This window comes from Oncorhynchus keta, chromosome 1 (assembly GCF_023373465.1).
Source record: "Oncorhynchus keta strain PuntledgeMale-10-30-2019 chromosome 1, Oket_V2, whole genome shotgun sequence".
Classification (NCBI taxonomy): Eukaryota; Metazoa; Chordata; class Actinopteri; order Salmoniformes; family Salmonidae; genus Oncorhynchus; species Oncorhynchus keta.
Genome location: NC_068421.1, coordinates 40,493,642 through 40,509,068, shown reverse-complemented (window position 1 = coordinate 40,509,068; position 15,427 = coordinate 40,493,642). Strand labels below are relative to the sequence as shown.

At 48.2% G+C, this 15,427-nt stretch overlaps 1 protein-coding gene across 2 annotated transcripts in view; it reads right to left on the bottom strand.

The window, feature by feature from the left end:
- The window catches only part of plekhg2 (pleckstrin homology domain containing, family G (with RhoGef domain) member 2), a 60,861-nt gene that overhangs the window by 16,809 nt on the left and 28,625 nt on the right, over positions 1 to 15,427 (bottom strand). For both annotated transcript variants that reach the window (XM_052524916.1, XM_052524920.1), the window contains exons 4-7: positions 11,024 to 11,124; positions 4,620 to 4,686; positions 3,009 to 3,055; positions 1,327 to 1,477 (exon numbers count right to left, since the gene is read on the bottom strand). In XM_052524916.1, the coding sequence (XP_052380876.1) occupies positions 1,327 to 1,477; positions 3,009 to 3,055; positions 4,620 to 4,686; positions 11,024 to 11,124 (366 nt within the window). The remainder of the gene's footprint in view (positions 1 to 1,326; positions 1,478 to 3,008; positions 3,056 to 4,619; positions 4,687 to 11,023; positions 11,125 to 15,427) is intronic.

Below are 15,427 nucleotides of genomic sequence, written 5' to 3'. Positions count from 1 at the left end.
ACTACTGTACCGCAAGAGTTAGAACTTCTGTTTTGAAGCCAGAGAATGAGTCTGGGTTGTATTTCACTGTTAGTTTTACACCAGTAATTTAAAATGTTCGGTTATAAAACTGACGATTGTTTATTTTTGTTATTAAAAGTACTGATCATGTGTGTGTTCTTACTGTGACTGTCACCCTAACGTTGGCTACTAGGCATCTCCTTCCCACACCGTTGCGGGACAGTAGTGCTTGGCAAGCGAGAGCGAAGGGCATTGTGCCTCTGTGTTTTTGCCGACTGTATGTATGTATCAAGGTGACATCTAAATGGTTTTCAATAGGAATTATTTCTTGTGTAGGCTGCTATCCTACTTGAAATAAAATCATAGGAGGTAAAAACAAAATGTTTTTAAAAATGGCCACGTTAGCTACCGCCTGCAACACTGGTACAGCTGCTCAGTGGGAAGCACCTCATGTCCGCAAGCAGCTCCGCACAACACCGGTGCACCAGTCAATGAAGGGATTCGATTATCTGGCCCGGGTGTGATTAAGATGCTCCGTTCAAAGCCCACGGAAAAGTTTCCTCAAAACAAAAGTGGCTAGTTTAGGTTAGATGAAGCATGTAGATAATGAGTAGGATTGTGTGTTTTCACATGCAAACGTGATTGCTTTTGATTTTTAAAAAACGCTTCCTCTACCTTCCCAATGAAAACTAGTTTGAAAATTCAAACATATATTTGATGGGAAAGAGATGTTGTATGTTTCTGGACGATGCACCATGCTGCCTTGTTGACAACATGATAGAACGGCACAGATTATTGTTCGATTTTGCCCGTTCACGTCACTGGCCAATGGGGCCATAGACCAGCGCACCGTTGCTCAGGTTAATATAACTCCCTCATTCGCACTGGTTTATCTTATCAACGTTGAAATGAGCTGATTCTCTTTCCATACTCCTTTCGACACACCCACACCATATTGTGCTGCAGCTACCCATACTTGAGAATAACCGCCACAGAGGTGGGCTTGGAGAGAGAACCCGAGGTCGTTGATCGGTGTCCAAACACAGCTAGTTAAATGCCATGAGTTGTGAGTGTGCGTTTACTCGCTAGCTGTACCCTTGGTCTGCTGAGTATCACACACCAATAAAGGCAAGGAGTGCAGAGTAAGAAACAGGATGATTTCTGATGATATGGATTGAAGGGAAACAGTCTACAATGGGGCCTGTACCTTTCCTCGGTGTACAATATAGAGGAGTTGTACATATTCTCTGAATAAGTTTGACATTGATAGTGTTGGATCAGTATCATCATATTGTCTCTCTGACCCAGTCCATGACCCATACTGACCTGCAACAGGAGGTGGTACTTGAGGATCCTCTGCACTGGCTTCAGCAGGTAGGTCTCCAGGGGCAGGGAGTGGCACAGGGTGGTCTGCCTCTCCTGGAAGAAGCCCACCAGGCTCTTGTTCTTCATGCAGTCCCTCAGAACAGCCACCGAGCTGGGGAAAGAGATCCAGGAGGAGAGGGGGTGGATGTTGGGGGTGTAAGGGGGGTCCACAGTAAGACTCATCAATTGGCTCATCGCTATGCCAGACAGCACTTAATCTCATGGTGAAGTGTACAGTAATGTGTTCAGCGTATGCCTCCGGTCCCCCCTTCAGAGGGGCCTCTTTTTTTTGTCTGAACGCAACTATTTTACGCACACTAGAACATTCTGCTTCATTCCCCTTGCTGTCCGACTGTGATGTCTTTCTTAGGCAACAGCTCAGATATCTGTGAGCAGCATCTTTTCGGGGTTGAGCTACGAACGCGGTCTTTTTAAGACATCAGTGGATGAATGCACACAGCTCAGGTACAGGGTCACGGCACCGTCGACATCTCATAACAAATCTAATTCGGTTCTCTGTGACAGACACATGAAAGGCTGTTTATACATGTAGAACACCACATCTTCATGGTGACGGGCAGCGATCCAGTGCTATTCAAACATCTGCCAGTCAAATAGTAGTGGCCCGTGAGATTAGAATTGATGTGGCGCGAAAGATGCTGCTTCCAAAAGGCTCGCGATGCGTTTGTATTTTTACACGCACAATATACTGTAAATTAGCCTGATTGGGCAGTGACCGAATCTTTGCCGCGATCATTAAGTCAGTCACTGTCGTCTTTCGTTGGATTCACCTAGTTTCACTTGTCTGTCCGACCACTGAGTAGTTCAAGCTAATCAAGACCCTGAGCACGGTTACATGCACACGATAATGTGATTATTGTGGATAGTCGGGTTAACATAATCGTTTGTTCAAAACGTTGACGTGCATTTCAAGAAGAATGATTTCCCTAATAATCCTGTTTACATGACACATCTGAAATCAGGCTAGTGCACAAAATCGCTAACCAAAATAAACGTTCTACCACAGTGGCCATGTTATTTTTTGCGAAGACCTTTTGATTCTGAGTTCGGACATAAGATGCATAGGTTCAGTTTTTCAGGACTCACTTCGCCTAAGAGGGAGGCCCGCGCTACCCGGGGCTGGCACATGGACAGATTAAATACACAGCTGGGACGCTGATTAAGGTGTTTTCATGTCCTAATCATTTGAAAGATGGCTCAGAAAATCAGCCGTTTTAGTCGGCTCATGCTTCGGTTTTGACCGAGATCAGCAGAGTGAGGTGTTTACACCACTAATGCCATACTTGACCTACTGCCACAATCAGTTTAATATGGAATTATTACTGGTGCATGTAAATGTGCTCAATGTCCATAAAAGTCATTTCCCTTTCACTAATGTCTCTCCACAAAGGATGGTGATTACAACTGTACTCTCCCCCCCAGACCCCCCCACCATCATATACAATTGTATTCTTATTGAAATAACAAATGACAATGTGTATATTGAACTTTACTTGTCCACTGTATTGAATGAATTCCATTCTCATCCCAGGTCACTTCACTATAGCTATCATGCAATGATCCAGGTCGAATGACAGCACCAAGGGCACATCAGTATAGAGGTGTGTGTGTGTGTGACTTACTTGGGGTAGTTCATACAGTACAGGGTATATATGTCGAAGGCTTCGCTCTAAACAAGAGAAAGAGAAACCCCCCCAAAAAACGATTACATTAGTGGGGAGAAGAGAGACAGGTGAGAAAGACCAGCGACACCGAGCGTCGGTCTCCATGTTCCCTCTGCTACAAATCACTGTCATCTGAGAGACCCCCCGTGATCATGTGACACCTCTCCTCACACCAGGGTCATTCTCCAGGCCTCACTCAGAAAGAAATACTTTGTTTCTATCTCGTAGCAAAACCCCATTCCCTGACTTATGTAAACATGTATTCTCATGCAAGAAACATCTCATCTAAACATCTCATCTCAGAAAGCAAAGGAATGAGAAAATAATTGCATTTTATATTTCAGTAGGTTTAGATAACGGTTCCGTGAGGTCAACTGAATGTTACCTTCCAAAACAGCTGTGTATACATGTATACTTGTCTTTACCACTCAGTCTTACATATAGCCAGCAGGTATAGGGTTTGAGATTCGTAGCTTAGCAGATGGTGAATAGTTACAGGCTACATACAGCTGACTCCATGCAGACCCAGTGTCTTACTGCACCTAAACAAAGAGCACGTAATGGCCTCATTCCAAGCAGAAACGGTCACATTTGAACTGCGTTTCCCACATTCCACTCCACGGTAGCAGGGGGGCGTTGTCCTCACACTGTTTAGAGAGGTTAGCCTAGCTCAGAGAAGCATCGCAAAACCCAGAATAACCTTGCCGGTAATGGCTTAATCACATTTCCGCAGCCATCTATAATTGGCCACAAAAGTAGCCCAATCAATAGCAGAGAACTATAGCGACCTGTTGGATAAGAGGGTTTGGGCGCCAAAGAGAAAAGTACAGGCTGGAGATGGGACTAACAGTAGGCACCCTTGGATCCTGGACCGCAAATGGGATTCTGGTTGTTGTGTCTTGGTCCGGCTTTGGCAGGGCCAGGCGTGTCAGTCTGGAGCCCCACATATGGAGGCGTACCCTGGGAGTCAGGGACATAGACGCTGGCCATTCTCCCAGCCGACACAAAGGAGAGCCTGTTTCCCCTGGTTGGTTGGACCCTTCAACTGTTCCTGTTTAGTCAGCGGTGGTTCTGTGTCATTACCCAGACGACTAGAGTGCGGCACCATGCGGGTGTGCAGACCCACTCAACTGTAGTGAGCACACGAGTTGAAGGATCACCGCCACCACCGCTTCAGAACCAGAACCAATCACGACATCTCCCCGGTCACGGGCCTGCACACACTCACATAGCCCAAGTACAAACATTTCCTCTGACACACTGCCCAATGTCAGCGGCCCACTTCAAACAGCTGTGGTTCTCTATTTGGCCGAAAACAAAAGTTTGTTTCACACGATCTGCTTGCTTGATATTTTAACAGCGCTTTGCATCTAGAGAACAAAAGAGCTACTGAATACAAGCACCATATTAGCCTACACAGCGAGCCAGTCTTAAGCCATGACCCAACAGGGGCTGGCTGTGACCAACCATTTGGGAAACACTGGTTTAGGTCATTGGAATACCCACCAAAAATGTGCAATGTGAATTTATGGATTGTTTGTGCTTTATCATAGCAATGTGGTGACTCACCCTCTCAACGAAGCACTCAGCGATGGCTGCTGCATGAGGACTCCTCTCCAGGTCCTCCAGAAGCTCACTGTGAGACAGAGACAGACAGACAGACAGACAGACAGACAGACAGACAGACAGACAGAGAGAGAGAGAGAGAGAGAGAGAGAGAGAGAGAGAGAGAGGTAGGTCAGTTATGGGCCATGAGAACACCAGTGCAGTAATGTAAACTTATCAATGAAACACACAGAGGTCATGGAACTTACAACAGCTCTCAGTCATGATTAAACATATCACTGTCAAATACTGTAACATCCATGTAACAACTACTCATAACACATAACGATGAGCACATAAACTGCTATGTAAAATGGCCAGCACAGACATTGCTTGGTAGACACTGTGCAGTGCTTATGAGTGCATGTGAGTTTGTCAAGGCCTAGGACAGTTCATGAGAACTGAGCACCCCCATTTGTTTGGAGACTGTTATTCCGTCTCCACCGAGGCTCTTGGAGCTGGTGTTGAAGACGATCCTGGCAGGGATGGATCCCAAATCCCAACTCCATTTCCACAAAGGATTCATTTATGTCTCCCCTTCCGATCCTTCCAAACAATCTCCTAAATGCATGCAGATGGAACACATCTAGCCTTGGCTTCACATCAGCCAACCCCAACCAGAACCCCCTTCCAGCTGTCCCACTATCCGCCCCCCTCCCCACCCCTCCGCAACACCCGCACCTTACAAACACAGACCTGAATCAGACTGCCTTTAACAGGGGAGAGTGGGTGGGTGTTTGCTTTCAAGGGTCAAATAACCACGTGCACCCGTTTCACCTTTGGTCCTGTGCCGCGAGCTCACCCTAGCCTCCGCATCACCATGGAAAGACATCTTATGAAACACATACGCAACCTCTCTCCAGGACCCGGTAACTTTTGATTAACATCTTACTTCGTGTATGTCAGCGGAGGGAGAGAGCGGAGAGTCTCTTTTCAGTATCTGAATGAATCAAAATGATCGGTGAACGATTTTCTTGGCCGGAGAGTGTGGAAAAGGTAAGGAATAGTAGTGAGGAGGGGAGATTTGAGGGAGTGGGGATAGTGATGACGGTTTGAATTCTGACTCCGATTAGGAGAGGATGGAGGTTGACGTAGCTAATGTAATGGCCGTCCCTAGTGGTTACTGGGACATGTCAAAAGGGACAACTAGCCTCACATTCCTGGACAGCATGCTGAAACTGAGGGTGTCGTTCGCCGCGGTCCCATCAGCCCGTATCTGAGGTTACACGACGTGATGAGCAGCCCAGCCACACTCAGTTCATTAGCAAAGCCCAACTTCCCTGCATCTCTGAGAGGCCCTGGGCCGCCGGACTGGCCAGTCTCTCGGGATCCCCCCTCTTCCGAAGGAAAACAGAGAGGCGCTCTGTAAACACCCGGAGTTCGCCTTCATCCGGCCAGGGGGGGGTTTCGCCTTCATACGGCCGGGGGGTTCGGAGTGAGACCGCAGCCCTTCATTCTTTCGCGTCGCTCTCTCCTCCCTCGGAGACGAGGCTTGTTTCGCGGCTGCCCTCCGCGGTGAGAGGGCGTCATTAGGGTTTCAGGGGAAGCAGAGGGGAGTTATGGGTGGTTTTTCACCAAATGGCCACAGAGCAGGGTGTCTCTGAGTGCCACTGGCCCTGACTGATGTGGGAATCCTGTTGTTGACAGACAAAGACAAAGAGAAAGAGGGAACAAAGAACATGCCACCACGGAGACATTCCCCTCCATCTGCAAGAGGGCTTTCAACAAGACTACATCTGCAGTGCTGCAGCATGTTTGCAAACTTGTATCCTCACGTTGGATTTCATTAAGGCTTGGCACTTACTAGAAGGGCCTGGTACTTTAAGACAAAAGCCCTGGAATGTATTTGGCTGTCAGGACCTTGGACTTGAGTTATGCTTGTAACCAACCCTACTAATTACTTTCCCAGCTTTTCATTTTGAAAACACTCCATCCATAGACTTTGAACAGAGATGCTCCATATTTGAGTTCTGGGGGAAAAAGTCCAGTTTTAAGTCACGCCTACTGATTTGATCTCCTCGCCGTACGCATTGGTCTTCCCTGTGAAATATGACACACGACAATCTGGTATTTGAAGTACGCGCATTTGATCCTCTAAGATCGAGGGTGAACTGTGAGGGGAAAGAGGAGTTTCCTTCAGATGATCCCTTTACAGTCGTATATATTTCACGAGGACTTACAGTCAAACAGGGGAGTCACCTGAGAGGCGCACTGTCAATGAACTCACACGCTCCCTCACTTCTCTCTGTTCCGTTCTTTCCACGTCCGTACTTCTGAACCCCTCTTTTCATTGTGTTTATAAGGTAATACCTTCCATACGGCCTGTTCCCCCTTCTCTTTCCCTCCGGTACTCCTCACTTCCCTCCTTCTTCTCCTTTAATAATCATCCCTCTCTCGTGGAGTGCGATCTCTGCATTAGATTTTAAGCACTTGCAGGTCTGTTTTCCTCTTTAGTAACTACACAGTAAGTGCCAGCAACAAAAGCAACAGAGACCTATCTAGATCCCTTCATCAGAGAATGTTTATATGCACTTGAACCTTGCTGGCCTTGTGTTCCCAATCCCATCCCTGAGTATCGTCACACGCTGACTTCACCGCCTCTCTCAAAAGTGAGAACTTCTTTCATGTGACACCACATCCTCAGCAACACCACCCACTCCCACACGAGCCACGGCAGATAAAAGCAGACAGCATGGATCCAGGGCTGTTTAGGGGGATCCCAGCCAGGCAGACTTCTCCGGGTCACAAGGATGACTGTGAAGGGGTGGGTGGCCTGAGCACTCAGACTGTCTCAGTCTGGTCAGGTGCGAGAAGCTGAGGGGTTATGTCTTTCGTGTGGGACTTCATGGGAGCCGTGACCCCAGGCAAGCATGCAGGGGTCACAGTGAGGTCTAAATCACACGTAGTGGAGGAATCTAACCAGGCTTGACTAAACGTCACCGCACACGGGCCGCCCCCGGGATATGAGCGATGGGCCCCGGAGCCCAGCCCCTTAATGTACGTTCCACAAGCAACGTGTCTACTCCATGAGAAATGGAAGGAATTAGACACACATAGAAATATAATTACTAGAACAGGGAAACTGTTCTACTTCTATATTTCTATGGTGCCACGCGTCCACATTCCAATAGACTTCAACTCTATGGCACAACTTAAATACCGGCAGTATTGGAAATAGTGGTGGTACACCAAATGGGTAATAAAACCATTATCCATAGTCACTGGAGGTAATTGATCTGTTTATACTGTAACGTCATGCACTATCAATGTGCGCTGTCCATGGCCAGCATTGAAACCCAAGATACTATACAGAACATTTGCTTCTTATTAGGCTTTTTCTTACAGATCCTCTACTTCTCATTATCATTATACAGTACAGCAGCTGCACGCCAAAAAAAAAAAAAAAGTTCCATGTTTCTAGTTGAAATTGACTTCGCGTGCGAGTTCGTGGCCTGGCTTCGCACCAGGCCTTAGACAGACACAAGAGATAAATCATGGAACTCAGACAATGCAATTGAACATCTTCATGTGCTGTAGTAAAGTCTCCATCGCTCTCTGTCTCTCCGTTTCTTTGTTTCTGTGTTTCTCACATGCGCTGTATTAGACTACAGAGGATTTCAACGTCTCCGGCAAACTTTCCATATGAGGGATTTGGAACAGAGAGACGAAAGAGAGGATGGACAGAGGTGCTTAGCAAGAGGCGGTTAAGCCGTCTTGATAAGCTCAGGCCTGACTAATCTCTCTGTCTCTGTGTCTGCCTCTTGGTCTCTCATGATGGGTTGGGTTAGAAAAAGTTACGGGTCACGATTCCACGTATTTATCACGTATCCACAGAGATAAATCTATATGTGATGCCGGATCCTTTTTCCATGGCAGACTAGACAATTCCAGCGCTTCTCTGACTGTCCTAGTGGCCCGTTCAGCCACAGTTTCTACTCAGCCGCGAATCTAATAAAGATGGACAGGATTAACCGCACTAACTACTAGAATAGTACAGAGCACGTCTGTCTGTCCTGGCTGTGCTGTTCGCCAGGCTGTGCCCTGTCTCTCGCCGCGGTGCGGTCGGCTCACAGCAGGGTCCAGAGCTCTAACCCCGGGCTTTGTCCACCGCGGCGGGCCACGGCGAACGACATCCGTATGCTGCCTGGAGAACAGGCCAAGAAAGTAGACGTAACAACACCAGTGAGGATACAGGGGCTGCATACCACAGCGATGAGGAGATGAGATTTACGAAAGGCAGAACAAGAGAAAGGACGAGGGAGAAAAGGGTCGAGTTTTTTTCTCTACTTATTGGGGCAAGAAGAGGATAAAGGTGAAGTCTATCCTTGTTTCTCTCTCAGATGAACGGTGCTACTTTGAGTGATGAAAAATAGAAAAAGAGAGTTAGCAAAAAAAAATGTTTTTCTCCCTGGGAGCCTGTTAGGGAACTGACTGCTCTCATTCTGCTCATTACAAACAAATGTAATTTATGGACTAGCTAGCCCCACGGCAGCGAGTAATGGGGGTAAACCCCTGGCACTGATGCACATACTCTACTGTACTGCAATGAGTTACTCTGCACAGAGCCTGGGGCAGATGGGAGAAATCCCTCACTCTCTCTCTCTCTCTCTCTCTCTCTGTTTCTTTCTACAACAGTGAGGCCATTTCCCATGATAACCGGGGGCAGGAAGCCATATTGGATTTGGAGAAGGAAGGGGGCAGGTTAGGAGCACTTACTCATGTAGAGGGAGGTATGTAATGAAAAGAGCCGACTTGGCACGGGCATTGAGACTGAAGTGTGAAAACAACAAGTGTCAGCAGGGGGGCAGGGCGAGGAGCGTTGAGGAAATAGGAAAAATATGAGCGGTACTCTTCCGAGGGAAGAAGCTGCCGGGGCCAAACTCTGCCGGGGCCAAACTCATCCCTGCCATTTCTCCCTACACAACGTTCCCATCACTGAATGAACTGAACTCATGACATGGGAATGATTGACGCTTTTCATTGACACATTCGCTATTCCAGGCAAATAAACAGAAATACCGTACCAATGCATCACTCCTGAAATGGGGAAATTATGAAAATCAGGCTACAGTTAAACAAAGTCCAATCGCTTGGGTTCCAGGAAACATAAATGGATCTCTACTTTCAGTGTAAACAGCAATCTGAAAACATCTAGCTGGAGAGCATCTCAGATACGCTGCCGTGCCACTGTGTACGGAACATCATCTCACACATATAAGCAATCTCAAGCCTCCTCTCTGGTTGTGGAATGTGAAATGCGGTGAGCCATGACTTAAGACGTATACCTTAACCTTGAGAGCTGTTGTGACCATAACTGGGCTCGCTGGATAGTATCACTTATTCCAAGTCTCTCTCGCTGTCTTTTATTTTGTTGCCTGCATCTCTCTCGCTCTCTCTCCCACCCCTCTCTCTCTCTATCTCTGTTTCTCTCTATCTCTCTCTGTGTCTGCACATTGTCTGTCTGGTGGAGGCCTGGGGTCTGGGCCAGCCATTGTGTCTGCAGCACATTAAACGGACATCACTGCCACCCAGGCTGCAGCCTGTACACAAGCTGCCGAGAGAGAGAGAGAGAGAGAGAGAGAGAGAGAGAGAGAGAGAGAGAGAGAGAGAGAGAGAGAGAGAGAGAGAGAGAGAGAGAGAGAGAGAGAGAGAGAGAGAGAGAGAGAGAGAGAGAGAGAGAGAGAGAGAGAGAGAGAGAGAGAGAGAGAGAGAGAGAGAGAGAGAGAGAGAGAGAGAGAGAGAGAGAGAGAGAGAGAGAGAGAGAGAGAGAGAGAGAGAGAGAGAGAGAGAGAGAGAGAGAGAGAGAGAGAGAGGAGGAAAGGACGGAGACAAGCGGAGAAAGGAGGGTAGGGTTTAAGGGTAGCTGCAGGAGAGTTCTCACCACCATAGTTGTAGAATTTGACATGAATCAGTGCTGAGTGAAATTGAGCCGAGTAAAATTGAAGAAGTTGCAATTTTTGTTGACGGTAAGTGGTAGTATTGTGGTCCTTCTGTAGCTCAGTTGGTAGAGCATGGTCCTTCTGTAGCTCAGTTGGTAGAGCATGGCGCTTGTAACGCCAGGGTAGTGGGTTCAATTCCCGGGACCACCCATGCGTAGAATGTATGCACACATGACTGTAAGTCGCTTTGGATAAAAGCGTCCGCTAAATGGCATATATATTATTATTGATCGCCAATTAGACATTGCACTGGGACGAAAGACCTGCAACATTTTCATGGACAGAAGCTACGATCTACACAAAAGCACGAGGACACATGTCATCGACCCCAGTTCAGGGCTGATACAGTCTAACAGCTGTGGCGATCAGTGAGGATGAAGTAGGTCTAACGTGTAAGCAGACAGAGAGAACACACACTAACTAACCCACCTGTTGAACTCATAGATGTCCTCAATGTTGCAGAACAGAGTGCTGACTTCCTCCGGCTTGAGCGGCAGGTCCCCACAGTCAATGATGCAACCCAGGTAGTCCTGAGAGAAGAGAGAGAGAGAGAGAGATTCATACTTCAAGTTCGTTTGTTTCTGACTTCATAACACAAAATGCCTAAGCATAGTTTCTCAAATGGACAAAAGTTCCTTCTTCGTCCCTCCATTCGTCCCTCCCCAGCGTGGTAGCTTTAGATCTTCCAAATGATTCTCTGATAGCTGTCTTACGGTCATTTGTAATTGAATAATCATGAAGGCTTTCTTCGTGAGAAAAAATGGATACTTGAGCCCTACATCAATCCTTACTGTAAACGCACCGAGAAGCCCAAGAAAGCAAACCTGGCAATTAATGCAGTGGTAAAGGCCTCGTTGTTACAATATTTTTCATTTTCCTTTCGTGCTCCTCTCTCTGACCTGGGAAACAAAGCCATGCTCCAGTCTCATGAGTATGATATCCCCCCCCCGCCCCCTAAAAACACAGACTAACATCCCCAAGTACCACCACCCACAGGGCACGTTGCTCCGCGAAACCTGGAAGAGAGCATTCCGACCTGGGCCTTAAGAAAGACGGGGGCTTCAAAATGTGTCTGGCCAATCCACAGGCCCAGAGCACAGTACTCTCCAAGTCTACCATCTTCAATGTAGTGTTCATTAGTTAGGCTAAAAGACCTTACATAGGCTAGCTGTCAGCACTTTATCAGAGGCCTCCAGGGTCCAATAGTCCCGTAATCAGCATGTTTTTTAAGTGGCCAACAAGCCCATCTGATAAAGCCACATCCTACAGACCACTCTCTCTCCAGATGCCAACCCGATGGAGAAACCACAGAGGATCACTATCCAGGGTTGCTGTTCATTCTGTTGGTCTGAGTTTAACAGAGAGATCTGAGTAACCGTGAGGGCGGCCGCGGTCCACCCAGAGACCCAGTTACCATTCTGGCCCGCGAGAACGAGCCAACAACAGAAAAACAAAGAGGGGCTAAATTAGGATGAAGCCAATTTAATTGCAAAAATAAACGGGTTTAAATAAGCAAACGGACAAAGCATGCGTGAGAGTACAGGGGGGTGGAAGGCGGTGGGAGGTGGGGATGGCAGGGCGTTATGACCAGGAAGGGGGCTTCAATGTACCCTAACCCTGATAGAGCCCGAGCAGAGTGGAGCGCTCCTAGGGTACATTCCTGGATGGTAAAATGTTTTTTTTTTTCTTTGTCTCCAGTTGTGTTTGTTTCCAGAGCCACCGGGGTTCTGGGAAAAGCAAACAGGCCGAGGTGGGGCAAAGTGAGACAAAAAATAAGGGGGGCTCCGCCACATTCATCACCTTTTAAAGGCAAGGGAACACTGGCACTGTAATTACTGTCGACTTACAGACAGTCACGGGTGAACAAGAATTCCCCCTCGGGCACACACTTACACACACACACACACAGACAGAGAGACAGACACACATACGGAGGCAGGCACACACACACTCCTTTCGGAGGGCAAGGAGGACCCATAGCGAGAAGAGAGGAGGAGAGCAAGAGACAGATGGATGAGTGAGAAGTTGACAGAAGAACCGAGGAGAAGACCGGAAAAATGAGGAAGAGACTTGAGGGGGAAATTGAGACATAAGAGGGTTAAACGCAGGAGAGCACAAGAACAGAAAGGACTGAGAAAGAGATACATGTTTCACTGTGAAAGGGAAGAGAGACAGCTAGAATGAGAGCAAGAGAGAGAGAGATCGAGAGGCTGGAGCAGCCGGCAGGTTTTGGTCTCTTTGTCTGAGAAACTAGGTCAGAGTTTGTCCCTCTGTGCTGCCTGCGAGGGCCCCTCCATCCCCTCCGCATGTGCCCCAAACTGGGGGGTTAACAGCCAAGGAGAGGCAAAAAAACACTCCGTTCCCCCTAAACCCCCACCCCCCAATTTCCTGTCCTATTTGGCAGGAGTACAACGAGAACGAAAGGGGGCTTCGCTCTCCCTGGCTCTCCCAATTTTCTCTCCACCTTTCTCCTCCTGTGTCTTCCAACATACTGTATACTGCACATTCAAGACCTATATGAGCAAATACATATGGGAGCTCACGCATGCACAAACACGAGAAGGCAAGCTAATAAACTGTTCACACACACACACACACACACACACACACACACACACACACACACACACTGACTCCAATCATCATACTTGGTTCTTATTACCACTGCAACTTTGACATCATCCCTGGATCAAAACCAGATTTCCATAGCTGTAAAGGCTGTGCCTAACGCACGCTCGAGCCGATAGACATCACATGTGTCAGCAGTCACACAGTCAGCAGTCACACAGTCAGCAGTCTGGGACAACCGACAACTAACTCCATTCCATCAACTCAGATGCCCACAGCTGCGCTCTGTCCCAAATCCCTGTCCCGCATAAACAAATGTATGAACATTTGTTCTGTAAGGCATCCCTGCACAGACCAGCTCTGTCAAATGCCTGCTCGTTTTACTGGCTCTTAAAAGGCTGAGCTTCAAAAAGGGGGTTACATTTCAGGCATTCTCGAACCTCTAACGCATATAACGCATACCCCACACACCCACCATGATATGTCCTGAAGATCTCTCTCTCTCTCTCTCTCTCTCTCTCTCTCTCTCTCTCTCTCTCTCTCTCTCTCTCTCTCTCTCTCTCTCTCTCTCTCTCTCTCTCTCTCTCTCTCTCTCTCTCTCTCTCTCTCTCTCTCTCTCTCTCTCTCTCTCTCTCTCTCTCTCTCTCTCTCTCTCTCTCTCTCTCTCTCTCTCTCTCTCTCTCTCTCTCTCTCTCTCTCTCTCTCTCTCTCTCTCTCTCTCTCTCTCTCTCTCTCTCTCTCTCTCTCTCTCTCTCTCTCTCTCTCTCTCTCTCTCTCTCTCTCTCTCTCTCTCTCTCTCTCTCTCTCTCACGCCACAGAAGCAGAATTTACCCCTCCGCTCTCAGCACCTTTCTCCCAGAACGCTGATTGCATCACCTGCTGATCTCCACCTGCTAATGGGCAGCATTGGCAACGTTCCCCCTCTCTCCACATCAAAGCAGAGGCAGAACCCCTTAACTACGCAATGCCGGTACAGGGACAAGGTGGAGACGCAATTCAACGGCTCAGACACGAGAGGTATGTGACAGGGTCTAAATGAAATCACAACACCTTCTTTGCCCACTATGAGGATAATACAGTGCCACCGCCGTGGCCCGCTAACAAGGACTGCCCCTCTCTTCTTCTCCGTGGCTGATGCGAGAAAAACAATTAAACATGTTAACCCTCGCAAGGCTGCTGGCCTATTCGGCATACCTAGCCGCGTCCTCAGAGCGTGCGCAGACCAGCTGTTTTTACGGACTTATTCAATTGCTCCCTATCCCAGTCTGTTGTCCCCACATGCTTCAAGATGGGTACCATTGTTCCTGTACCCAAGAAGGCAAAGATAACTGCTTGCATCCCACCCCAAAAGGTTCACAAGCTCATCATCAAGCTGGAGGCCCTGTGTCTTGACCCCACCCTGTGAAATTGGGTACTGGACTTCCTGACGGGCCACCCCCAGGTGGTGAAGGTAAGAAACAACATCTCCACTTGGCTGACCCTCAACACTGGGGCCCCACAAGGGTGCGTGCTCAGCCCCCTCCTGTACTCCCTGTCCACCTTCGACTGCGTGGCCATGCACGCCTCCAACTCAATCATAAAGTTTGCAGACGACACAGTAGTGGGCTTGATTACCAACAACGATGAGACAGCCTACAGGGATGAGGTGAGGGCACTCGGAGTGTGGTGTCAGGAAAACAACCTCCCACTCAATGTCAACAAAACAAAGGAGATAATCATGGATTTCAGGAAACAGCAGAGGGGGCACCCCCTATCCACATCGAAGGGACAGCAGTGGAGAAGGTGGAAAGTTTTATGTTCCTCGGTGCACATATCACCGACAAACTGAAATGGTCCACACACACAGACAGCGTGGTGAAGAAGGCGCAACAGCACCTCTTCAACCTCAGGAGGCTGGAGAAATTTGGCTTGTCACCCAAAACCCTGACAAACTTTTACAGATGCACAATCGAGAGCATCCTATCGGGCTGTATCACAGCCTGGTACGGCAACTGCACCGCCCTCAACCGCAAACCTCTCCAGAGAGTGGTGTGGTCTACACAACGCATCACCGGGGGCAAACTACCTGCCCTCCAGGACACCTACAACACCCGATGTCACAGGAGGCCAAAAAGATCATCAAGGACAACAACCACCCAAAACACAGACTGTTCAGCCCGCTAACATCCAGAAAGCGAGGTCAGTACAGGTGCATCAAAGCAGGGACCGAGAGACTGAAAAACAGCTTCTATCTCAAGGCCCATCAGTGTCACGTTCTGACCTTTT